The 25,744-nt window shown below is 41.5% G+C and overlaps 1 protein-coding gene across 2 annotated transcripts in view; it reads left to right on the top strand.

Annotated features, from left to right (window-relative positions):
* Window positions 1–25,744, top strand: part of tm9sf5 (transmembrane 9 superfamily protein member 5) — a 64,347-nt gene that overhangs the window by 23,553 nt on the left and 15,050 nt on the right. Inside the window, exons 6-15 of one of the 2 annotated variants that reach the window (XM_084332275.1) lie at window positions 1,941–2,068; window positions 7,682–7,796; window positions 10,762–10,841; window positions 11,183–11,288; window positions 11,632–11,682; window positions 13,212–13,344; window positions 14,118–14,237; window positions 16,594–16,651; window positions 16,838–16,997; window positions 18,594–18,745. In XM_084332275.1, the coding sequence (XP_084188401.1) occupies window positions 1,941–2,068; window positions 7,682–7,796; window positions 10,762–10,841; window positions 11,183–11,288; window positions 11,632–11,682; window positions 13,212–13,344; window positions 14,118–14,237; window positions 16,594–16,651; window positions 16,838–16,997; window positions 18,594–18,745 (1,103 nt within the window). The remainder of the gene's footprint in view (window positions 1–1,940; window positions 2,069–7,681; window positions 7,797–10,761; window positions 10,842–11,182; window positions 11,289–11,631; window positions 11,683–13,211; window positions 13,345–14,117; window positions 14,238–16,593; window positions 16,652–16,837; window positions 16,998–18,593; window positions 18,746–25,744) is intronic. The other variant, XM_084332276.1, reaches the window with a different exon arrangement.

The following is a 25,744-nucleotide window of genomic DNA, read 5'->3' as shown; positions in this document are numbered from 1 at the left end:
TTTTTTTGGCTCTATCATGATACATGATATATATCGCAATATTTTGACATTTCCTCTAAACTTTCTAAAGCACTTAAAATGCTTGATTTAACCGGATACGGTCATGCAAATATGATGATTATAATAGTCCCTGCACCATATGTCTGCATTAAACCATGATAGATGCTTTCAAAAATAATTAAATGGAAAGTTTCTAAAAATTTAAAAGAGTAGTCTACTCACACACTAATACAGATTTTTTTTGAACATCCAAGACAATTTAGATAAAAACTCTTTGGTGCCTAAGACTTTTGCACAGTACTGTGTTTTCTATCCACTTTAGCCAAAAATACACAGACACATATATACTGTATGGATGAGGGTTTGTGCAAAACATCACGATGTCCACGATACGTTTAAAAAGTGTATTGTTAATGAACTGTACCTGATATTTATTTAATATCGTCATATTTCCCACCCCTACTGTAAAGTAAGGAACTGAGACAACAACCTTGTGGAGCACCGGTATTCAGAACTGTAGCTAGCTCAGTAGCTGTTTCCAACTCTTACTGTCTGGAGTCGGCCTGTCAGAAAGTCATATAGCCACCTGCAGATGGAATTGCAGAGGCCAATATAGATGGTATGATTGTATTAAAAGCACTGCTGTAGTCAATAAACAGCATTCTGACATGTGTTTTTGCACTCTAGATGTTTCAACACAGTATGTAGGGCCAATGATACAGCATCATCCACAGATCTATTTGGCTGATAAGCAAACTGTAGTGGGTCAATATTGACATATTATGGTTTATATATGTCTTAACCAGTTTCTCAAAGCATTTAATTATTACCGAGGTCAGGGCTACAGGTCTGTAATCATTCAAACAGGATGCAGGTGTTTTTTTTTGGGAACAAGCACGATCATGGATTTATTAAAACATGTAGGAATCATACAGAGAGACAGTGACGGGTTAAAAATGTCTGTAAAAACAGAGGTCAGCTGACTGTAACAGGATTTAAGAACATGGGATGGAATGCCATCCGGGCAATAGCTTTGCCTGCTTTGACAGATTTAAAAGTCAGGAGTCAAAATGAGGTCTGCAACAAATTATTCACGTATGCAGGGATTTACACAACCCTCTGTGGTAGCTATGACTGAATCATAGATTGTTTTATCCTTTTGTTGTAAATAATAGAATGTTTTATCTTTGTTACTTGCTATAGGAATGATTAGGTTTTAGCACAGTGTTATTGTATAGATTGAACACAGTACACTTTAGTTGATAGTGTGAAACATTCATTCATTTGATTTTGTTTCGTACATGGGGGTACAGTTCATCTTTGCACAATATCACCAACATCTTTTTTTTTTTAACATGATACACCCATGGCCGAAAAGGAGCAGGATGAAGAAAACATATGTTTCCTGCCCCCTTCCAAACTTCATATTTACACAACATAATGGTCAGCTCAAGTGCACCTTACAGCTTCATACCATATAATAATAATAATCATTACCATAATAATAATAATAATAATAATGATAATAGGACCATGAATAATCATAACAGTAATAATAATAATATTGCTAGATACCCAAATAAACAAACAAAAAAACAACCTGCGTCACAAGCCTCGGATGCATGGAAAAGAGAAAAAAAACATAAAATAAATAAAATCAGATAGAGAAATTTATACCTGCTGTTCATATGTTCTCATTGTTCTGTCTTTGAAAATATTTTTACAGTACTTCAACTCATTATAAAGATAATTCCAGAGTTTGACACATGGGAATAGCTTTTCTCTCTTTCCAGCTAAGCATATTTTAACAGTCCAGCAAAAAGGTTTTTAGTGTAAAAGTTTTCAGATCAACTGAATAATCTGTTAATCAGTTTGATTGACTAATGGTTTGGTATGACTCGCTGTACCTTGAGGAATCTGAAAGGAATATTTTTTTTCAGGCGGAGTTCAACAAGAAGAACACATTCTATGTCTTCAACCACGTGGACATCAAGATCACATACCACAGCAGTGCTGGTGAGGGCTGGAGAGGAGCTCGGCTGGTGGCTGCCACCCTGGAGCCCAAGAGGTAAAAGCAACCTGGTGGACAGGAAGGAGGAAACGAGTCAGCACTTCCATAATCATTCTGTGGACTCAAATGGGGCTTTTCCCATAGTGAAATCTGTGCTCCTGTTTTGTTTTTGCATTTTTCTACAAGCGTTTTCTAAATATGTTGAGCTTATTATCAGATTTGTTAATAGTGGCCAAGATAATGATGACTTGTGAATAGTTTGGATCTTTTTTGGGGAAGATGGAGATGAACTGGCTGAAGGAATCTGTCCAGCTGTATTTAATTTAGTAATAACCTAGAAAACACTCTAAAGGAACACGCCAACTTTTTGGGAAATTAGCTTATTTGCCATATACCCTGGAGGTAGACAAGCAGATACCCTTTCTTCTCTGGTTGTTCCACCCGTATAGGGATATATCATTGGGAAAATGGATTATCGGCTATTGTAACAATTCTGCCGCATGGAAATTGAAAAGCTTTCCATTTTTGCATTTTTGGTTGAAATACAATTTCGTGATTTTTCTTTTTTTTTCTTCTTTTTTTTTATGGTTAATTTGCGAATATTTTCATGTTGAGCTATAGATTGTGGATGAATAAGCACAGAAAGGTACACCATGCCAATGTTGATGCTTTATTTGTTTTAAACGAGGCGATTTAGAAATGGGCAATGGGGAAATGCATTGCGTTGGACAGAGGGTGGAACACAAAAAATGGCAATGACGTAACCACTACACCTCCCTATTGTCTCTCAACCAACACATCGGTTGAAAGCTAAAATGGCCGCTGTTTGATTGACACACCGCCTGACCTATTACATGCTTCCAATCTCGGGTTATAAAACCAAACGGCCAACGAGCGCCAGTTTCGAAAAAGTTACCATCTCCGGTTTCGCCCCTCAATGACCGGACAAATCACCACTGATGCTGAAAATTATTGCCTGTTTGTGTAGCCAATGACATTCTGAAAATAATGACATCTTACTTGAGTTAGTTTTCTGAGACTGAGAAGCGGTAAAAGCGTACTGTATGCAAGAGAATGAACGTGTTGTGCTGATATGTTGTTGTTGCTCCTCTGGGGGTTGAGAGTCTGTTTGTGTATGTGTGAGAAGGGGTGGGGGTGGTGTATGTGACAAGAGATAAGATAAGATATTCCTTTTAAGATATTCTTTTATTGATCCCCTTGGGGAAATTCAGGCATTCAGATTAGTGGGGGAATGGGAGAGGGGACTGAGGTAGTGTTGACTCCTCTGACTCCTTTTTGGAAAAATGCCTAAACATATCATTACATAAAGAAAGATGTGTAAAACACTCATTTTTTGTGATATTGTTATCGACTTTGGACATGTTCTAGGTAAGACTTCAGGCTATGGCCCCAGCAGTGTTTTCAGCTAATAACTATAGAGTAGATAGATCTGCAGGCATCTGTTTGTAAAATAATTCAGATGAAATTTTTAAAAACTTCTTTCATTGTGTTCAAACCTCTGTAACTCTATGACAAGAGCACTCAGAGTGATTCCTTTCAAAAGAGGCCAGACCTGTACATCTGCTACAAATGGTTCCCGAATAACGTCTAATTTACTTTCAGTATGCAATCGACAGGCGTTTTATGCTAAATGTGCAGGACTGTTAACACTTTCCGTGCCACTCACGAGATTTCTCGTGTTTTTTTTATAGGTGGTTGAAAGCCACTCACGAGATTTCTATTTTTTTTTTTTTTTTTTTTTTGCGATCTGAAAAATTATTGCATCACCCGAGCCTACCCGAGTATAGCCGAGCGGCGCCGGCGATCACTGTGGAAAAAAGCGCCCCCTGTCGTCTCCCAGATGACATAAGTGATTTTGGAATGGACTCAATGAAAATGAATGGGGAAAAAAATCCGGTACTCCACATTTTCCAGTTCACTGATCCAGCCGGGGTTACCACAGTTCATTCTGGAACCTCAGATCCCCGCTGATCATGGAGTTCTACAGTATCGCGTTGGATCCATACCAGCGTTTCCGTTAGCCGGTAATTACCGGTATTTGACCGGCAAAATCTGTTGAAGTCCGACATATTTACTCTCTCCGGTCTTAATGTCCGGTGAAAATAATTCCCTGAGTCTAAGCACAATTTGATTATTTGAATTGTATTAAAATAGGCTAAAATTAAATAGCCTATGCGATGAACGAAACGATCATTACATTTGTTTCCTCGTTGCTTCTAATAATGATAACGACGTCGTCAGCGAGAGCTTAGTGCTGGGTGTGCGAACTTTTGTGAAGCTGCAGAGCCAGAGCACTATCAGCACAATGCAGTATTCCAGCAGTACTCCAATTCAGCCATTTTCAGCCGATGTTGGGTGGGGGGCGCTGCTGTGCGGTTCCCAGAAAAGAGCCAATAACACTGAATCAGCTTCTCTGCAGCGCCATACTCTTTGCAAATAAGTCGTTGCGAGGTGGAGAGAGTCGTCACGCAAACCACGATAATGTTGCCGTCTCTCTGCTTTCTCAGTTCTTCGCTTGATATAATTAATACAAATGTCCAATATAACGGAATTCGTTAGCTCATAAAAATGTGATTATAACAGACTGCTGTTTAGTGTCGGACCGACTGCCCACATACGCGGTCTATTTTATTTCAAGTCAGCAGCAGCACGGAGTATCGAGGGACTTATTTTATTTGGAATATATTAATGACTGTATACGTGAAGTTGAACATTATGATATGTGTGACGTGTCTGATACAACGAGGTGAAGCGATGTCGACTCGAGATTCATTTGGGGGTGCGTGTGACAGAGCTGCTGCAGCGGGAGCCTGCGGGGCGGGAGCTTGATGCTGGTAGCGTATCGCACTAACTTGAGAGGCGAGAGATAGTAATTTGATTCTGCAAATCAATTTTTCATTCTTCGCTTGATGTAATTAATACACATGTCCAATTATAACGGAATTCGTTAGCTCATAAAAATGTGATTATAATAGACTGCTGTTTAAAACTCTGACCGGAATATCTCGAATATGTCCGGTGATAGAAATCTTGCAGGACACTCAGACCGGCACGAATATGTTCTAACGGAAACGCTGATCCATACACGTATAGATTTTTTCGAATGGTGATCAGGAATTGGAATATACCAGTTGGATACCATCTGATGTCAGGTAAGGACTCTATGTTATCAGTGTTAGGATAATCAGAGTAAGTTTGATGAAGTTATAAGCTGTTTTGTGAAATGTCTTCTTTCGGTTTCACTGTAAAGGTCTGTGAGGAAATCAACGGAGCGATTATCCGTGTGCGGCCGTAATGTGCTTGCGTGCACGTATAACATTGATCATCTAGCGTTTATTTGAAAACGATTCATAAAAAGGCAGACGAATATCAACGTTGTGGAATATTCCACTAAAAGACGATTTTCATAGAATGCTCCAGAATGAGCTGTTTTTTATATCAAAACGGGGGCTTTTCTAACTGCTCTGAAACGGAAACGACGCGATAAAAAAACAATCTGCCTTGACAGCACTGACTGGAAAATAGTCTTTGATAATGCGATGGGCAGATTAGACACATAGCCATAATTTAAAACATAGATTAGGCGATATTAACATTAACATTGGCGCCGATGGTGGCATTCAGCCGGTAAAAAGGAAAACCAGGCGTGGCGCTCAAAGTGTTAAGCTTCTTACCTGGTGAAATAAAGGCTAAACAAACAAACTGTGCACAATGATGCACAGTGAGAGAGACGTGTTATACTTCCATTTGCCCATTGCCCTATTTCCCCTTTGATATCACTATGTAAACAGAATGTCATGCAGAGTGGGTTTAGCTAGTCAAAATGAAAATGTTTTTTAACTTTTTTGTTTAGTTTAGTTTATTGCTATTTCTGTTTTTGCAATGGCTGTTTGGTTCATTAAGAGATTAGGTTTATATGAAGTTTACCAGTTACAGCAACTGAAATTAAGACTGGATGCACCAAAAATTCGGCCACCGAAAATTATCGGCCGAAAATGGTTAAAAAGCCACTTTTGGCTTTTGGCCGAAAGGGTTTTAGCACCGAAAATATATCACTGAATGTCAAAGAACAGGGTTACGTAACGTTCGTAACCTAAAGTTTGTTGTGATGACGTAATCAAAATGCGCAACGTGTAACGTGAGCAGCTTGGCAGCTCTTCCTGCGTTCTGCAGCCTGTGATAACTAACTCATCTTGGGAGTCGCGCTGTTTCTATGTAAACTCTGCGACAAACGCATCCAATAAATGCATCATTAACATGCTTTATATCCTCGCCATTACTATATGCCCGTCGTGGTTAAAACCTTTTGAACTAACGTTAGCGTTAAACTAGCTATGCTTCCATTCATCTTTGACCCGTCTCTCGTAAGCTACGTCATCCCCCGCTAAGAGTCATGGGAGATGTAAATACAACAGTCCTGTGTGTGTGTCTTTATGCAGATCTTTATGCAGTTTTAAAGCACCGTGGCTTTGTTCTGAATGCACTTTGTTGTAGTTGCACTTGACTTTAATGCACATTTTGTTGTATAGTTGTAAAGTTTTGCCATAACAATGTCTTTTGCCATAATCAGGTAGCTGAAAAAAAAGAAGAAATACATTATATATATATATTTATTTTATATGAATCATTTTCGGCCTTTCTGCATTCGGTTTTCGGCCAACTGTTTCCTATTTTCGGTATCGTTTTCGGCCAAGAATTTCCCATTCGGTGCATCCCTAAAAGAAATGTATGATTTGGAAATTAAGGTTATTTTCAATACAGCTCTTTGTTTTCACATGACCGCAATATGAGTTCTGTTTACTTAGCAACATCAATCCTGATTGGCTGTAATGATAATGTCTCCTGCTTCATCTTCCCTCCAGATTACGATTAATTGCAGCTGTTTGTTTATTTCTGTCCTAATCAGTTGATTTGCTGATTCTAAGGGATACATCATTAACTCCCTTTACTGCATTTCAACATTCTACCAGAAGAGGGCGAAACACTTGCCTTTTGCAGTGGCGTATTTATAGATTTGTATTATGCTACCATAATCATGATTGCATGATATTTATTTTTTTATGTGGCCCATCCCTAGTCTGAAATGTACATGTGTAAATGTGTATCCATCTTTTTTATTTTATTTTTTTGATCTTTTCCCCCCCTCCTTTTTCCTCCGATTTTCTCCCATCCCAATGTTAGTCGTTATGCCAATTCGCAATCCCCTTCCTGGTCGCTGCGCACTTACCCCCCACAGTCTGGGAGAGTGGAGGCTATCACGTGCTTCCTCCGACACACGTCTAGCCAATCAACCGCTTCTTTTCACCTGGCAGCGCGGACTCTCACTGAGAGCGTGTAACGTGTGGAAGGATCACACTACCGACCTTAGATCCTATCCGCGCTTAGCAGGCGCCCCGACCGAACTGTAGGAGTCGCTGTTTACAACGACCCGGACCCACCCCGCCAGCTTCTCCCACCCTCTAATACTGCCAATTGTATTATTGTGTGAACGGCCAGCCAAGCTGGTGACAACCCCGGAGCTGTGAGCTGGATTCGAACAGGCGAATCCAGCGTCTCCGGGGTTGGTGACGAACGCAATCTCCGCTACGCCACCTGACCGCCCCTGTGTATCCATCTTTTAATATTGTGTGTGTGTTTTGTGCCTGACAGTATCAATCAGAAGGATGAGAAGAATCCATCCTGTGAAGGAGGTAACCCTATGGAGGTCCCTGGGGAATTTGATGGAGATGTGTCCATAACCTACACCTACTCTGTGACCTTTGAGGTAAGAACCACAGAGTGACATGTCTATCATATGATCGTGACACACCATTAGGGATGCACATATTTTCCCTGACTATTTGGAGTCCTAGACATTAATTGCTGTGCGATACAGAGTACCAATCTATTGCTTTTACTAAACAGTAGACATGGACCATTCATTTCAGGTCATTGGACCAAATTATATAATCCATTTTCTTCATTAATAGATATATAGCATGCTTCTATGTGCTAAAATTCTGAATATTTAAGTCATTCTGCTTTGATTTCTGACATGTTACATGTGGCTTTTGGATTTAAGTAATTGTGAAAGTATGCCTCTGATGCCAGTACCCTGTTTTAACCTGGTATCTATTGGCCTACCTATCATTGGTATCGGTACATCCCTACAAAACGTGATAGAGATGGTAGTAATAGTAATAGAGATGGTAGTAATAGAGATGGTAGTAATAGTAATAGAGATGGTAGTAATAGAGATGGTAGTAATAGTAATAGAGATGGTAGTCGCCTTAACTCTCTCCTCCTTAAACAATTACTGCCGGGCGCCCTCGTGGCGCACCGCATAGTGCCTCGCACACCTCCCGCATGTCCTCCCCACATCTTCTCCCGTTCTCCCTCTCCTCTGTCGGTCTTGTATGGCCATAAAAAGGAAGCTGTAAAAATGCTAAAATAAATCTTCAACAAGTGCCCCCAAAATTGGCCATTTTAGGACTGCATACTTTTCTTGCAAACCAAAATACTATACTTTATACTTATACCACATGCATGAGCCTGGTCTCGTTTGAAAGATGACATTCTGAAGTTTCTGATACAATAAGGAAAACTCACCTTTAGTGCTAATGAAATAGAGTAACATAGGTCTGAACTTGAGTTGTAGAAAAACTTTTTTCTGTAGTAGTTAGTATTCCAGAAGTAGTATTTCCCCAGAATGGCTGGGAGGCTTAAAAAACTACAGAGATCCATAGCCTGAAGTCTTATGTAGTACATGTCCAAATTTCATAAAGATCCGTCCAGAAATGAGTGATTAGGAGTGATTTTGGTAAACTGTGTACAAAAGAAAACACAGTTTTCTCATAGACTTCAATTCATTCTGCGTTTTTTTCTCTTCCTGTTTTCGCTCGTGACTTTTCACCTAGATCCCTGATTCATACATCCCCAGGTGGGGTATCACTGGAAAGCCACACTCATTGGCTACAACCCTGTCCAATCATTTTCGAGATCGCCAAATGATTGACGGAACTAGAGCCCCAAGAGTCGGGAGTGGTATTTGCGCAATACCGTGTACTTTGCGCAAGCCTCAAATATCGGCATGTAACTCGAGAACCGCTGAACGGATTTTGTCACCTGAAAGGGATATCGACAGGCAACAAATGGGGCTTTAATTCGATATATATATTGTATTACAAAATATGCACACCCGAGCCACTAGTGGTCGCCAAAGTGCCGGTGGGCAAATCGTCCTCGAGGGCCCACGTGTGGGCCCTTGCAGCTTAAGAGGTTTTTAATTAAAATAATTACTGCTGAGTGCCCTTAACACTTTCAGCGCCAGCCATTACCCATATCCTTGTAGCTAACGTGCCAGGTTTCCATAGCCTACTTTCACTGTGCGTTACTATGTTTGGAGAGCTATATCTATATTCTATATTATAGCTATGGAGACAATACTATGGTCATTTGACAGTGACTTTCTTCCGTCGAACATGCAAAAAAGAGATAATATTTTCATGTATATGTTCGTGCGTTATCCCATGGTGAATATTGTATAGTTTAGGAGTGATCAAAAGCTGAGTTATAGGGCGCTACAGGAATTCTGCTATACGCGTTGGCGGTTCTCTCCTGGACACGCTACTATTTCCAAATCAAATGTATATAATGGGTATTATGTTTCATCATGAATGCATGAAAGGGGGGGTCGTTTTTTTATTCTTTGATCGCCAGTAACGGCATTCGTTTTGAACACCACACACTCTGATGAGCTGGATCGATATGAAATCATTGTAGGATCAAGGTGGAATTGACATCAGATAGTCCTTACCTTTGATTGGGGGTATTCCAAAAAGAATATTCCAATTTTCTGATCGCGATTTCCAGTATTGGTCCCCGACATAATCCGGCACATCACATGCATCGAGTGCATTGGGCGCGTTTCAATGTGATCGGGTGAACCGCTAGACTTGCCTGACCCAAAATACTGCGCCCGGAGGGAGTTAAATGTAACACCCGGTGTGAAAAAAGGTTTCAAAGGGTGGGCGATACTGCCACCTAGCAGGATGCGGCGGGTATTGCACTCTAGCGATTTCAGAATGATTCCCTATGCATGGTAACCCTGAGGTCCGTGTGCCTGAAATGAATAAAAAAATCGAATAAAAGAAATAACGATCCAAAAACATATATACGTTTATGGCGCTGAACGGTTGGCGAGCAAACACGTGTATATATACGTGGTTGGCCGTGAATGAGTTAAGCAAGACACTTTTGGTTATATTTTGGTATTTTGGATTTTCATCTCTAAAAGTAAACTTTTATAGTATTGGGTTATGGAATGTCAGTCACACATATTGAGGGTTGCTAGGCTTGCATGTAATCCTTAGGAAGTCATAGGTTCAGAGTGAATAGGACTCTAAAACTGCAAATAGTTTTACCTACTAGAATTTCCAAAACTCAAGTAATTATTTTATATTTGAAGAGTTATCTGGCTGTGTAATCTTGTTTCATGGGAGTGCGTGAGGGCCAGTGTATGTAACTATGGTGCAGGGCACTGGTGAAAAAGAGCACATGAGCCCAGTCAAACCTTCCATTGGTAATCATAGATTCAAATTAAATCACAAAAATACCTTTTAGGTCCAAGAGAGAAAGAGGGAGATGTTGAACATGTACAGAAATATCTTTTAGGTCCAAGAGAGAAAGAGGGAGATGTTGAACATGTACAGTGTGTGATGTTGCAGTAACTGATGTCCTCCCATTCACAGGAAAACAATGACATCAAATGGGCTTCTAGGTGGGATTACATCCTGGTCTCCATGCCTCACACCAACATCCAGTGGTTTAGGTATGTGGTGATTCCTGACGTGTAATTTTCCATGGAAACTGGTTTTGTTGTTGAGGCTCTATAGACCCAGAGCTTCAGTCAGTCAACCACTCACTGGTGGTTCATGGGCTTGGCGCTTTGTGTTCTCATCAGCTATGCTGTTTTATACCTTACAACCAGGAAATGACCAACTGTTTTAATTGTTCTTGTGAATATCTATGCATGAGAAAAAAAACATTCTGTGAATATGTTGGTTTACGGCTGTTGAATCAGTTTTGTATTCATAGGTGAAGTATCAAGTTTGATATTCAATGTTACAATGAGTGATTTGTCTCTTGACACTCTGACACTCCTTGTTTCAGTATCATGAACTCCTTGGTCATTGTCCTCTTCCTGTCTGGCATGGTGGCTATGATCATGCTGAGGACTCTGCACAAGGACATCGCCAGATATAACCAGGTGGACCAGGTAAATACACTGCTCATATCGTATTGTCCTGAATATAAGACCACCCTGATTATAAGACTGGGAATACACTTAACAGCCCTCATTGCTCATAACAAAAAGCCTACATATCGTATTGTCCTGAATATAAGACCACCCTGATTATAAGACAGGGAAGACACTTAACAGCCCTCATTGCATAAATGACTTATCTGAAGTAGCTACTTGCTACTATCTGTAACAGAAGGAGTATTGGTATAAATGAGTTATCTGAAGTAGCAGTTTTGGCAGCGAATAATTGCTATGTCATCTGCAGACCTTTGAAGCATCCAGAATTGTAAATAAAACATTTTGTAACATTTCACAGGGAGACTTGATAAAACTTCAACCATCCCCTGGAAAAACCTCTGTAATCTATGTAAGCTTGTTGATGGTATTTTCAACATTAACCTCTTGAGCCTGATGTGTCCGGTACCGGACCCAAAATGACATCACACCATAAATCCATCTCTACAGTCTGTATTTAATTAATGTTGCATATTTTTTTATGTAGCCAAGAGTAAAGACCCTAACACTGTCAAAACAGCAGTCAGTGTATATTTTCAGCAATATGTTTGTTTAGCAATAGGTTAAAGTGTTATTAGTGAAATATGAGTTTTGGAATTGTATTCAGAAACTAGCGAATATAGACTTTGTTTGTAGTCATATGAGGAGAGGAGACTCAGGGCTTTCAATGGGCGTTGGAATTTTGAAAAAACGACACTACCCAGCTCAAGCCAGCTCCTGTCAATCAAATGACTTGTGGATACAACATTTTATTTATCTTATTTTTCGGGATTATCTAACTGAACTGAACGTTTGGCATAAATTAGAGTTAGTGGGCATAAGTTTGTTTCTCTACCTTTCTGTGAACGCCTAGCAAAAAACGGCTTTGCAATCTGATGAAAAATGGCGGAGGAATCTACATAATAAAAACTGTACTTACAGTAGATTTCATTCACGGTTTCTGCTGCACGCCTGGTGATACTAAATCCATATTGAACTCTGCCATTGGAAAGAGGAGATTTGGCCCGATCCATAGATGTGCGACTTGGCTATAATAAGGTCATTTATAGGCCTGATATTCTATAATAATATTTCAACTTGCATGTGTCCGGATGGCAGAATTCAGTACTGTATCTACAAAGCTTTCTGTTTAATCATCTTCCCTTTATTCATTTGCTTAGATTTTATGATTTTATGTCTCAAGAAGGTGGTGTTTTTCATGTCTGGTCATTTTTACCGGTCACCGTAATATATATATATTTTTTTATAGAATTCATATTCTCCTTTGGTTCATTACATTTTACTCAAGCCTAGTAACATACACAATATTTCTGACACTGGGAATACATTCCCTGAGATCCATAGATGTCCCTAGATACTAAGAACATGCTAATGGCCTTTGTAGAAGTGGAGCAATCTTCCATTTACTTAGGTATGTATTTTTAGGCAGATTTTCAGAAAATAGGGCTAGGGCTCGGGAGGTTAACTGTATCAATGATTGAATATTAATCTGGTGATTGGTTGGATGATTTTGAGAACCTGCGCCTATATAAGGATCACAAGAAACCCAGTGGTAAAATATGATGTGAATAATTAATATTTTGCAATATAGGATAAGAAAATGCTCATATTTTGATTTGTTATTGTTATTTACACCATATTCAACAGTCCTTTAGTAAAGTAGAATTTTTACTCGGATCTCAATTATTCACACCATATTCTACTACAGCCCTTGGCAAGTAGTATTCTTACTCACATTTTCGCTTTGCTAGCAGGTGTGGGATTGCGAGATATTATCACTCACTTCCTGGTGAATGGCTGATCTATTACATAGTCATGTGCAAACAAACTGTCAATACCTTCCCTGACTGGTTGGCTGGGTGCTGCTCTCTGCCCTACCAGGAGGATGCCCAGGAGGAGTCTGGGTGGAAGCAGGTGCATGGCGATGTGTTCCGTCCCCCGAGGAAGGGCATGCTGCTCTCTGTGTTCCTGGGCCAGGGAACCCAGATCTTCATCATGACCTTCATCACCCTCTGTAAGGACTGCATTCCACACTGGTAGATCTCATTCAGGAGCCATACAAAAATAAATCCATTTGCATGACATTTAGGGGTTAGAATTGTCCGAGTATAAAAACAACGGACAGACAAGTTTTAACAGCGTAGGCGGCAGGCAATCAATGTAATGAAGCATGTAATGAAGACATCTCAACAGAAATAGAAAAAAACACAACAAAGTGCTAATCACGATTAGCATAGCTACCATCAGTTAATGTTCGCTACTGAATATTTCAGTTGGCTGTCATGATGTCATCTGAATACCATGCTGATGATTCCCTGCATTGTGTGGTTCCATAATGGCAGGTTTATAGAGCTGCTGTGACGTCAGGTGGGTCACGTGAGCAGTCCCACAATGCAACACAGCCTTCTAGCCATTACCCTCCGATCTTTAACGAATAACGTCAGTAGATGGATACTTTATTAATCCCCTTGGGGAAATTCAAGAAGATACTGCACCAACAACCAACTAGCACAGCTTTTAGCCGCTCGATGCGCACATTTATGTGTTTCCCCCTTCGTAATGCTTGAATATGTGTGGTCCATGCTCATACTATTGAAATGCTATGTGCAAGTGTTACCAAGGCAGGAGGGTAACTTTACAGCCGGCTGCGTTGCATTGTGGGACTCCTCACTGACGTCACCGCAGCTTTGTGAACCTCTGTAGAAGTTTAGTTATATCTTCTTGTAATGTAAACAGTATTTTGCAGTCTTGTGTTTTGTCTTAATGAGTGTTTGTCTTTCCCTGCAGTCCTGGCCTGTCTGGGTTTCCTGTCTCCTGCCAACCGAGGAGCTCTGATGACCTGCTCTGTGGTCCTCTGGGTTCTGCTGGGAACCCCCGCCGGATACGTGTCTGCACGCCTATATAAAAGTCAGTACCAACTCCAAAAGTCCAACTGAGATCAAAGCAGGAACAATTTTTCTTACAGACATTCAACAATGATCTTGTACCGGCGGTTCACAGGATCCCATGTTTCATAATTAATTATGTCCCTGGAAGTTGACCTTTTCAGAATAATTATGTTGCTAGGGGAACAGCCTTGGCCCCAGGTTATTTCCTGTCAGCTATTGTAAAAAATAATAATAAAAAAGGGCTAAACTGAAGGCTCTGGGGTTTCCTCAGAAGCAGGGGGTTCAGGGGGATTGTGTGGAGTGGGAGGAGTATGAGGTTCAGGGGGTTTGTGTGGAGTGGGAGGAGTATGAGGCTCAGGGGGTTTGTGTGGAGTGGGAGGAGTATGAGGTTCACAGGTTTGTGGAGTGGGAGGAGTATGAGGCTCAGGGGGTTTGTGTGGAGTGGGAGGAGTATGAGGTTCACAGGTTTGTGGAGTGGGAGGAGTATGAGGCTCAGGGGGTTTGTGTGGAGTGGGAGGAGTATGAGGTTCACAGGTTTGTGGAGTGGGAGGAGTATGAGGCTCAAGTTTCAAGTTTCTTTAATAGTTGTCATACAGAAGTACAGAATACTTTCATACAAAATGCTTCTTACTGTTACGCTCCAGAGACTGTGCTAGACAAGATAGTATCAAATAACATAGTATAGCATGTAATTTAGAAGTAGAAAATGAGGTCACAGTGTTCAGTATAGACATATGTACAATGTTCGATGCAGAATAGACGTAACTGAGTTACCAGTTCAGCTCAGGGGGTTTGTGTGGAGTGGGAGGAGTATGAGGTTCACAGGTTTGTGGAGTGGGAGGAGTATGAGGCTCAGGGGGTTTGTGTGGAGTGGGAGGAGTATGAGGCTCAGGCGGTTTGTGTGGAGTGGGAGGAGTATGAGGCTCAGGGGGTTTGTGTGGAGTGGGAGGAGTATGAGGTTCACAGGTTTGTGGAGTGGGAGGAGTATGAGGCTCAGGGGGTTTGTGTGGAGTGGGAGGAGTATGAGGCTCAGGGGGTTTGTGTGGAGTGGGAGGAGTATGAGGCTCAGGGGGTTTGTGTGGAGTGGGAGGAGTATGAGGTTCAGGGGGGTTTCAGCGGGAGGCTCCTCTGGAACAGGAGCTATAGGCTCCCAGCATATTTGCCTGGAATAGACCAGGGGTTCCCAAACTTTTCAGGCCGGGACCCAGAAAATAAGGTGTCAGAGAGGCGGCACATCGTCAGGCTTTTTTTTTTTTTTTGCCATGACCGATTTTTTAAGCCAAATATCACTTCAATCCTATTAAGTTAGTTCAAGTTAGTTATTCATTTATATGTGCTATTTATGATGGCTAACTTGTTGCAAAATAATAATGATAATAATAATAGCCTCATTAAAATACTATTGTTGCTTCGGTTGTTTTCAGCGTTTTATGTGCATAATCTGTTATTTAGTTTGAAATGTTCGTTGAAATAAGTAGATTTTTCGTTTTTGTTTATTTATTAAGTTAATATAAAACCATATAGTCACATTTTAGAATACAATAGAATAGAATTTTAGAATACAACTAGAAACACTGTCCTGGCCTGCTTCTAAGTTCAGTGGCCTGAAAAAATAAAAAATAATTTTTTTTTTTTAATCATCTCACGGCCCTCCCGTGGCTGCCCGCGGCCCACCTTTGGGTCGCGACCCCGACTTTGGGAACCACTGGTCAATAGACAACTGTGGTCCAGACAGGGCATCGGCAGGTTCAGTTCAATGGTGTTCATAGGGACTAGGTACCACTGCCGGGAATTGAACCCAGGTGTGTTTAATTTAAAATGTGCAATTCCTTTATATAAGCTGTATAAAATATAGGATGGTATGCCAAACAGTTTGACCAGATTTGGGGCATTGTCAAAAGGTGTCCTTGAGGATCGGTTCATCTTTAAGATATTGCTACTCTAAAAACGGGGAGAAAACAAACCGAGTGGTGTCTCATGCTGTACTGCAGGTGTAATGCAATTAACAGTGTAATGCCTGTATTTAGGAGGTATAGTGAAAATGAATTGCAAATTAAATTGCTGTTATTTCTTCTTGAATACATGAATACTGAAGTGAATAATGCCTTTCAAACTAAGGGTGTGCAAAACAAATCAAGAGTGTAGCAATAGCACACACAAAAAAATCCTTTCATTATAAATATTCTTTAAAATAAAATAAAAATGCATGTTCTTAATACCTAGATATTTTTTGAAGAATAATAGTCATATGAATCTTATTTCATTTGGACTTTAAAGCACATTTCATCATGGTACATCATGGAACTGTCAAAAGACAGGTCACATATTCTGGCTTGGCGTGATATTATGATGCATTTTCCTGTTTCTGCCCTCAGCTTTTGGTGGTGAAAAATGGAAGACAAACGTCCTGTTGACGGCCCTCCTGTGCCCGGGGTAGGTTCGCTTTTGTTTATTGTCTTGCTCACGTTGCGTTTCAAATATGTAACCATCATCCAACATATTATAGTTATTCATTACTAGCTGGGAGCAACTGGTATATTCTCTTATGTGACCAAGCTTTTGTCACTGTCTCGCCCCTGTATCCCCTTTCTCCCTTAACTGTGCCCCTCCTCCCTCCAGGATTGTGTTTGCAGACTTCTTCCTGATGAACCTGATCCTGTGGGTGGAAGGATCCTCTGCGGCTATCCCCTTTGGTACCCTGGTGGCCATCCTGGCTCTGTGGTTTGGCATCTCAGTGCCCCTCACCTTCATTGGTGCATACTTTGGCTTCAAGAAACCAGTGAGTTTGGTCTCCATGCTTCATCTGTCATGAAATACCCTGTGCTTCATTATGACTGTAGGGTAGGGATGTAATAGTCTGAAGTAGGACAGATACCATGGTATACAGTATTTCACTGTATTAACCCCCCCCCCCTCCTTTTAATTAAACTTATTTTGACTTACAATTACTTAATTTTTTTAAATAGTTTCTGTCGTATAGCAACTAAACGTGGGGAAAGGTCTTCAGTCTACTTGAATTAATGTTTTTTTATTGACCGCTGTGTGAGTAGTGAGTACGGCTGTCCCCGAAGCCTGATTTTGGGATTCGAACTTCGTCAGGGTTTTTCGAACGGACGTTCGAACCTTTGTTTTTAATAATCCTCAAACTAAATCCTCAATTTGAATAAAGTGATTAATCTGATTAAATTAGTATATATTTTTTTTATTAAATCAACTTTCCAGCCCCAGACCCAGCCCAGGGAGAAGCCCCAGCCCAACTAAATCAATTAAATCAACTTTCTTTAATGAATATAACTCATCAGTTTTTTTTAATACTATAATATTAGTGTAGCCTACCGTAATCTTTATCTGCAACTGTGAAGAAAAACCCCATTGGTTTAAACAGAATGAATAGAAAAAGAGAGAAATCTTTAATTTTTTTATAAAAAATTCAAATGTTGATTTAGAATTCGAATGCCAACATAACGAACGAAGGTTCGGACGTTCAGGCTCAGCCCTAGTAGTGAGATAACGTTAATGTTCCAGCACCCTGCAGTGCAACATCAGATGTCCCCAACAACACTGTGGTTGTTTGATACCATGGTTGTTTGATACCGTGGTTGTTTGACACTGTGGTTGTTTGATACGTGGTTGTTTGATACCGTGATTGTTTGATACCATGGTTGTTTGATACCATGGTTGTTTGATACCATGGTTGTTTGATACCATGGTTGTTTGATACCGTGGTTGTTTGATACCGTGGTTGTTTGATACCGTGGTTGTTTGACACCGTGGTTGTTTGACACTGTGGTTGTTTGACACTGTGGTTGTTTGACACTGTGGTTGTTTGACACTGGTTGTTTGATACCATGGTTGTTTGACACCATGGTTGTTTGACACCATGGTTATTTGACACCATAACACAGTACACTCTGGGCTACACAGCATTTATTTGTGTGCAAGGCTACTATTTGGACCATGCCTTTAATTACTTTTGCACAAAACTCAACTAGAAATAGATATAACGCCAAACTTTTACAAATCACCTAGAAAGCTGTGAAGTAGACACTGGAGTGAATGCTGAGTGCTTCAATATGCTGCTTTAGATTAACTGATTGGAAAGAAGATTCTACTTTTAATTGAAGTTTTATCATACTTTTTCATATCTGTCAATATTGCTAATAGCTGATATATGGTAAATGTTGCTTTATTTAGCTTCTGACTGAAACTTGCAGAAACCAGGGGCTTCAGTGCCGTTTATAAAAGTTTGAAAATGTGTTGAAATATTTACCTTTTTGAAATATGTTTGTAGCAGAGAGTTAATGTACAAAAGGTCTCTCTTCATCTCTGAGCACTGTTCCTGATTTTGATGTTTCTCTTTTGTGTTCTTTTGCAGGCAATAGAGCAGCCAGTGAGAACCAACCAGATCCCCCGTCAAATCCCAGAACAGTCGTTCTTCACCAAGCCCATCCCTGGCATCATCATGGGGGGCATCCTTCCCTTCGGCTGCATCTTTATCCAGCTCTTCTTCATCCTTAACAGCATCTGGTAAGATGATGATGATGATGATGAATGATTTTATTTCAGTCTTCTTTTACAAAGCATAGTAGTAGAATATATAAAAAAAAAAAAAAAAAGACCGAAAAGGTGTAGGCTGAAGCCGAGGCTTATAATTGCCTATGAATAGAATACATCCTCAAGTCTCTTCAAATCTTGTAAATGGTATACTTACTTAAGTCACTTATAAATGGAATACTTGCTCAAGTCACTTATAAATGGAATACTTAATCACGTCACATATAAATGGAATACTTGCTCAAGTGTAGCGTGGCTACATGAGTAGAGCTCCGGACTCATGATCGGAAGATAACCGGTTCGAGCCCCGGTCAAGGCTGCTGTCGGAAAGTGGTGGTGTTGTCCAGCAGGGGGCACTCTGTCCTCTGGACTTGTCAGTAACAATGCCCCTGTTACAGTGATAGGGACACCGTACAGCTGCGAGTGCCGTCCTTCGGATCAGACGCTAAACCTAGGTCCTGACTGAATTCGGTCGTTAAAGAACCTGGGACGCCTATCGTAAAGAGTAGGGGTTTCCCCGACGTTCCTGGCCAAATTCCCAATCAGGTCTCTGAAATCAAGGCCACCTAATCATCCCTTCCCCTTAATTGACTATCAATCCCTGTCTCCTGAGCCGTTCAGCCATTGTGTAGTGTGATGTGTGCCGAGTGCCCTTGTATGGTAGCCATTGAGCCTGCGTAGCCCAAGGTTGGGTGCTGCCAGTGGTGGTGAAGGAGGCAATTTCCACCCTACATTGTAAAGCGCTTTGAGTGTCTAGAAAAGCGCTATATAAATGCAATTAATTATTATTAAGTCACTTATAAATGGAATACTTAATCACGTCACTTATAAATGGAATACTTGCTCTAGTCACATAAATGGAATACTTGCTCTAGTCATATATGGAATACTTGCTCTAGTCACATATATATGGAATACTTTCTCTAGTCAGATATATATGGAATACTTGCTCTAGTCACATATATATGGAATACATTTACATTTAGTCATTTAGCTGACGCTTTTATCCAAAGCGACTTACAAGTTCTGTAGGACAAGACAGCAAGAAGGGTACAACTCTTATCAGCTGAGTAACAATGTTCATCAAAGTGTTGCGTGTTACAGTGTAGGTTAGTTTATTAGGACAGTGCATGACAGTAAGGTTAGTCAGGGTTAGATTTTTTATTTTTATTTTTTTTAATCATTTCAGATAATGGTTGAAGAAGTGAGTCTTTAGTCGACGGCGAAAGATTGGACGGGATTCGGCTGTCCTAACTGGGATGGGTAGTTCATTCCACCATTGTGGGGCAAGGACTGAGAATAGGTGGCTTCTCTTTGATGACCCTCCGGGAGCTTGGATAGGAGTAGGTCTGAGGCGGCCAGAAGATGCAGAGTGTAGGGGTCTTGAGGGTGTGTAGTTAGAGACCATTGACCGGAGGTAGGCGGGAGCGGTTCCCTTTGCCGCACGGTATGCTAGGTCGAGGGCCTTGAAGCGGATACGTGCAGCAATGGGGAGCCAGTGCAGGTCCCTAAAAGTGGGGTGACATGGGCTGACTTCGGTAGGTTTGAGATCAGGCGGGCCGCTGCGTTTTTAATGAGTTGAAGAGGCTTGGTGGCAGTGGCCGGGAGGCCAGCTAGCAGTGCGTTGCAGTAGTTGAGGCGGGAGATGACTGTTGATTGGACGAGAAGTTGGGTGGCTTCTTTTGTCAGGAAGGGGCGTATCCTTCTGACGTTGCTCAGGAGGAATCTGCAGGTTCTGGTTGTCGCTGCCATGTGAGCAGAGAAGTTCAACTGGTCGTCGAGGACAACACCAAGGTTCTTGGCGGTCGGGGACGCGGTCACAGCTGCATTCTCGACTGTGATGGAGAGGTCGGTCAGGGGGGAGGATTTGGCCGGCAGGTGGAGCAATTCTGTTTTGCTTGGGTTCAGTTTGAGGTGGTTGGTCGTCATCCAGGCGGAGATGTTGGACAGACATGCCGAGATCCGCTCAGAGACGTGGATATCTGAGGGAGGGAAGGAGAGGAAGAGTTGAGTATCATCGGCATAACGAAGATATGAGAAGCCATGAGACGTGATAATGTTACCCAGTGATTTAGTGTAGAGGGAGAAGAAAAGGGGTCCTAAGACCGAGCCCTGGGGGACACCCGTCCGCAGGGGGCGGGTGGCCGACAGAGTCCCTCTCCATGACACTTGGTAGGAGCGGTCGTTGAGGTATGATGTCAGCGCAGATCCAGCCACTCCCATTCCTGCGAGGGCCGCGAGGAGGATCTGATGGTTGACTGTGTCGAAGGCTGCAGATAGATCTAGGAGAATCAGGACAGAGGAGAGGCCTTTCGCTTTTGCTAAGTGAAGTGCCTCTGTGACCGCAATGAGGGCCGTTTCTGTGGAGTGGCCAGTCCGGAAGCCAGACTGATTGGGGTCTAGGAGGTCATTCTATAAGAGATAAGCAGTAAGTTGGTTGGATACAGCACGTTCAAGTGTTTTAGAAAGAAAGGAGAGAAGAGAGACAGGACGATAGTTGCCTATGACGGTGGTTTTTTGATGAGGGGCGTGACTCTGGCTTGTTTTAGGGAGGTGGGGACCACCCCCGAGTTGAGTGAGGAGTTGATGGTTGCAGTTAGGAATGGGAGGATGTCCGGTGCTATGGTCTGGAGGAGTGGGGAGGGTAGCTGGTCCAGCTGGCATGTAGTCGGACGGTTCGACGTTACCAGTGTCAGGGTCTCGGCTTCTGTAATGGGAGAGAAAGATGACAGAGTGAAGGATGAGGTTCTGGATTCAGTGTTTGGAATGGGTGGGGGTTGGGAGAAGGAGCTGCGGATGTTCTCTACTTTTTCCTCAAAGAAGATCGCAAAGTCTTCGGCAGAAAAAGATGAGGGGGTGGGGGGGGGAGTGAGGAGGGAGGGGGTGGTAGCATGCAGTTTGCGAAGATTCTTGGCAGAGGCCTCGATCCTATGGTGAAAGAAAGAAGCTTTGGCATTAGTAATGGTTTTGGAGAATGTTAACAAGAGGTTGTGATATGTGTCGATGTCAGCAGTGAGGCGTGACTTTCTATACTTCCTCTCAGCCGCTCTCAGGACCTGTATTTGTTCTCTCACTGCATCCGTCAGCCATGGACTGGGTGGGGAACGGCGGGCAGGTTTCTCAACGAGGGGACAGAGCTTGTCGAAGGAGGTTGCAAGGGCTGAGAGGAGGGTGGAGGTTGCCATCTCTGTGGGGAGAGCAGAGAAGGTGTCACTCAAAGGTAGAGCGGTCAGCGGATATTATGTCAGAGGAGAGGGTGGAGGGGGATAGGGAGGGCAGGTTGCGTCTAAGTGAGACTGTTTGAGTTGGGGTGAAGACCTTTCGGTTAAGCATGAGAGTTAGTGAGAAGGATATGAAGGAATGGTCAGATACATGTAGGGGAGTTACCGTGGTGTTAATGATGCTGGAGTTACGGGAAAATATGAGATCCAAGGAGTTGCCTGCTTTGTGGGTGGGAGGCATGGCAGTGGGAGTCAGGTCAAATTGTTGTAGGAGGGAGACCACTGGGACCGACTGAGATGAGCCAGGCAGGTTGAAGTCGCCCAATAGAAGGAGAGGGGTACCATCTTCCGGTAAGGAGCTTAGAAGCATGTCCAGCTCATCTGTGAAGTGATCGAGGGGACCTGGAGGGCGATAGAGTGTAACAATGGTGAGATTGAAAGGATTAGAGACAGATACTGCATGATATTCGAGGGAGGAGAGTGACAGTTCTGGGAGTTGTGTTAGGTTTGTAGCCCATGAAGGAGATTTCATGAGGCCAGTGCCTCCACCCCGTCTGGAGGGTCGAGGTGAGTGAAGTTATAGTTTGTAGATAATGCTGCAGGTTTGGATGAGTTATTGGGGGTTATCCAGGTCTCGGTTGGAGCCAGGAGCTGCAGATTTTGACTATGGGCGTAGGCAGTAATGAAGTTGGCTTTCTTGACTGCTGATTGACAATTCCATAAGCCTCCCCGTCAGGGTTAGAAATTAACATTTTTTTTCAAGGGCTTTTTTTGCCCCCCTTAATTGCTTTTCGGGGGCTTTTTTTTGTATTTCGGGGGCACAATATTTTTATAATGAAAATTAACATAAAGATTATAAAACATTGTTGACACTTTTTTTTACAGTCTTCATCCCTATGTTTGATAACGTAATGTTAATGTCTCCATATATAGGGCTCTACGCTAACCTTTTTCCCAAGGAGCACATGTGCTCCTAAATAAAATGTTAATAAATAAAATCTAAATACAAATTTAGGAGCACACAGAAATTTAGGAGCACAGTGACAATTGTTCAAGTAACACACACACACGATGTGTGACATCATGGCTTGGTTTCATGTTTTGAGGTACGTACCTTCAATTATCTGTAAATAATACATACATACTCTATCTAAATAGATTAAATATTATTGTCCCTGAGGGCAAGTTGTGTTGTTTTCTTGATACATCTACAAATAGCAGACGAATAACCGGTTGCCTCTGGATCAATGAATGTCTAATATTGAATAATATTATTAGATATTTTATTTTTAACATCTCTAATTCCAACAGTCAAGAGGCTTGTTTCAAATTGATGAAAAACCCCACACACGCAACGTTTCTGAGTATAGGCTCTGGCCAGATCGATCAATGAAATACGTTGCGCGCTCAGCGCTGTGGAATGAAGGAAATGCGCATCGGGATCGGATTTGGATGTTATTCTTTGTAGTTGTGTTACAAATGGAACGGTCTTTCCCCGCCGAACACAAGTTACTTAACGTTACACGGGTCGCGCTATGCAGATGCTTAGCTTGCTAACGTTAAGATAGCAGTGTAATGCTTGATGAGAGCAGAGCGCTCTCTCTGTGTTCGCACCTCTCAAGTGCCTGGAAGCATCTCCCTGTAACACGCAGCGGGCCCCGCCTCCCTCCTCCTTGGAACAAACATTCCACCCAAAAACTGAATTTCAGTCCAGTTTCAATCTGAACTATTAACAGCGGAGCTGTTTTGTAATCTTCACAATCACTCGTCTGTCTCGCACTGCAAGTAAATGATTTTTCCGGTGTGCACACACACATATTATTAGGGGCAAATACGCACTGTAGAGCATATATATAATTATATATATAATTAGTAAACTGTCGGGGGCTTTTTTTGCCCCGCTTAACTAATTATCAAGGGCATTTGGTCAATTTTCGAGGGCATTTTGCCCCAAGCCCCCGTTAATTTCGAACCCTGCTCCCCGTACTGTGACCGGTGTATTAGTGGCTGTAGGAGGGTAGGAGAGATTAGCCGGGTTGCTAGCAAACTGGCGTGGATGGGTTGAATCTGTTCTGGAGGAGCAGATTGTGGATATAGGTATGAGGCACATTGTGGTGTCAAGAGTGGCAGGGAGAAGGTTGTAGGGAGGAAGCGAGATAGTGGGGAAATAGCAGAGTGGGAGGGAAATATACGATTATGGTGTACTTAGTACTGGGTGGATCGGTGGATCCCTCAACGGATAACTCCAGGAAAACTCCTCCTCTTTGTCCCGGAAAACTCCTCCTCTTTGTCCCTCTTCGTTTCTCGACGCTAAGCCAGCAAGTCTTTAAATCACTATCACTAATTACTGATGAGTGACACCTGCAGCAAAAGGCCACATGCACAAAGGCCACACCTCCAGTTTCTGTCAGCTGGGTGAAACTAATTACAAACAATTTCCACAACACAATTTAGTCACACAATTCAAAATGATACTTGCTCTAGTCACATATATATGGAATACTTGCTCTAGTCGCATAAATGGAATATTTGCTCTAGTCATATATATATGGAATACTTGCTCTAGTCAGATATATATGGAATACTTGCTCTAGTCACATAAATGGAATACTTGCTCTAGTCATATATATATGGAATACTTGCTCTAGTCAGATATATATGGAATACTTGCTCTAGTCACATATATATGGAATACTTGCTCTAGTCACATAAATGGAATACTTGCTCTAGTCATATATATATATGGAATACTTGCTCTAGTCAGATATATATGGAATACTTGCTCTAGTCAGATATATATGGAATACTTGCTCTAGTCATATATGGAATACTTGCTCTAGCCACATATATATGGAATACTTGCTCTAGTCATATAAATGGAATACTTGCTCTAGTCACATATATATGGAATACTTGCTCTAGTCACATATATATGGAATACTTGCTCTAGTCACATATATATGGAATACTTGCTCTAGTCATATAAATGGAATACTTGCTCTAGTCACATATATATGGAATACTTGCTCTAGTCACATATATATGGAATACTTGCTCTAGTCACATATATATGGAATACTTGCTCTAGTCACATAAAGGTTTCACCTTTCATCTGCCTCGAGCCTCAGTGTCCTGCATTCTGGTCCACTCCTGTATAGAATGTACGCTAACACACATTTTAATCAGTCCATACAGTACAAATCGGAATCAGAAAGGTCTTTATTGCAAAGTAGTTTTCACATACAAGGAATTGGATTTGGTTGTTTTTGGTGCGACATTGACGGACAGACAATTATGATGGAATAAAAATGAAAAGGTAGAATCAAATAAAATGGAATATAAACTAAATTAACATAGCACAATAGAATAGAATAGAATTATAAAAGTAAAATAGCAATAGGCCAGGGCTGTACAAATGTGCTTGATGAGCACACATACAAATACTGGAACTCACAAACTTTGATTGGATGGTTGCAGCAGAATGTGGTTGAATGTGGATTTTCCCAGGGCATTGTACTTATAATTATCACTCAGAAGGACCACAATCATCTCTTCTTGTTTAAAAGAGTCTAAGCCATTCTGAGGTTGTTACATTTGAATGATGCAGTTTAAAACGGGTATAGTTTTAAAGGTCCCATATTGTAGTCCTTTTCAACTAGTTAAATAGGTCTTTGAGGTCCACTAAACATGTCTTTAGATTATAATAATAATAATAATAATAATAATACTTCGTTTTATATAGCGCCTTTCA

Source organism: Notolepis coatsorum, assembly GCF_963971535.1.
Source record: "Notolepis coatsorum genome assembly, chromosome: 16".
NCBI classification, from domain to species: domain Eukaryota; kingdom Metazoa; phylum Chordata; class Actinopteri; order Aulopiformes; family Paralepididae; genus Notolepis; species Notolepis coatsorum.
The sequence above is the reverse complement of the archived record's forward strand: the minus strand, read 5'-3'. Positions and strand labels throughout refer to the sequence as shown.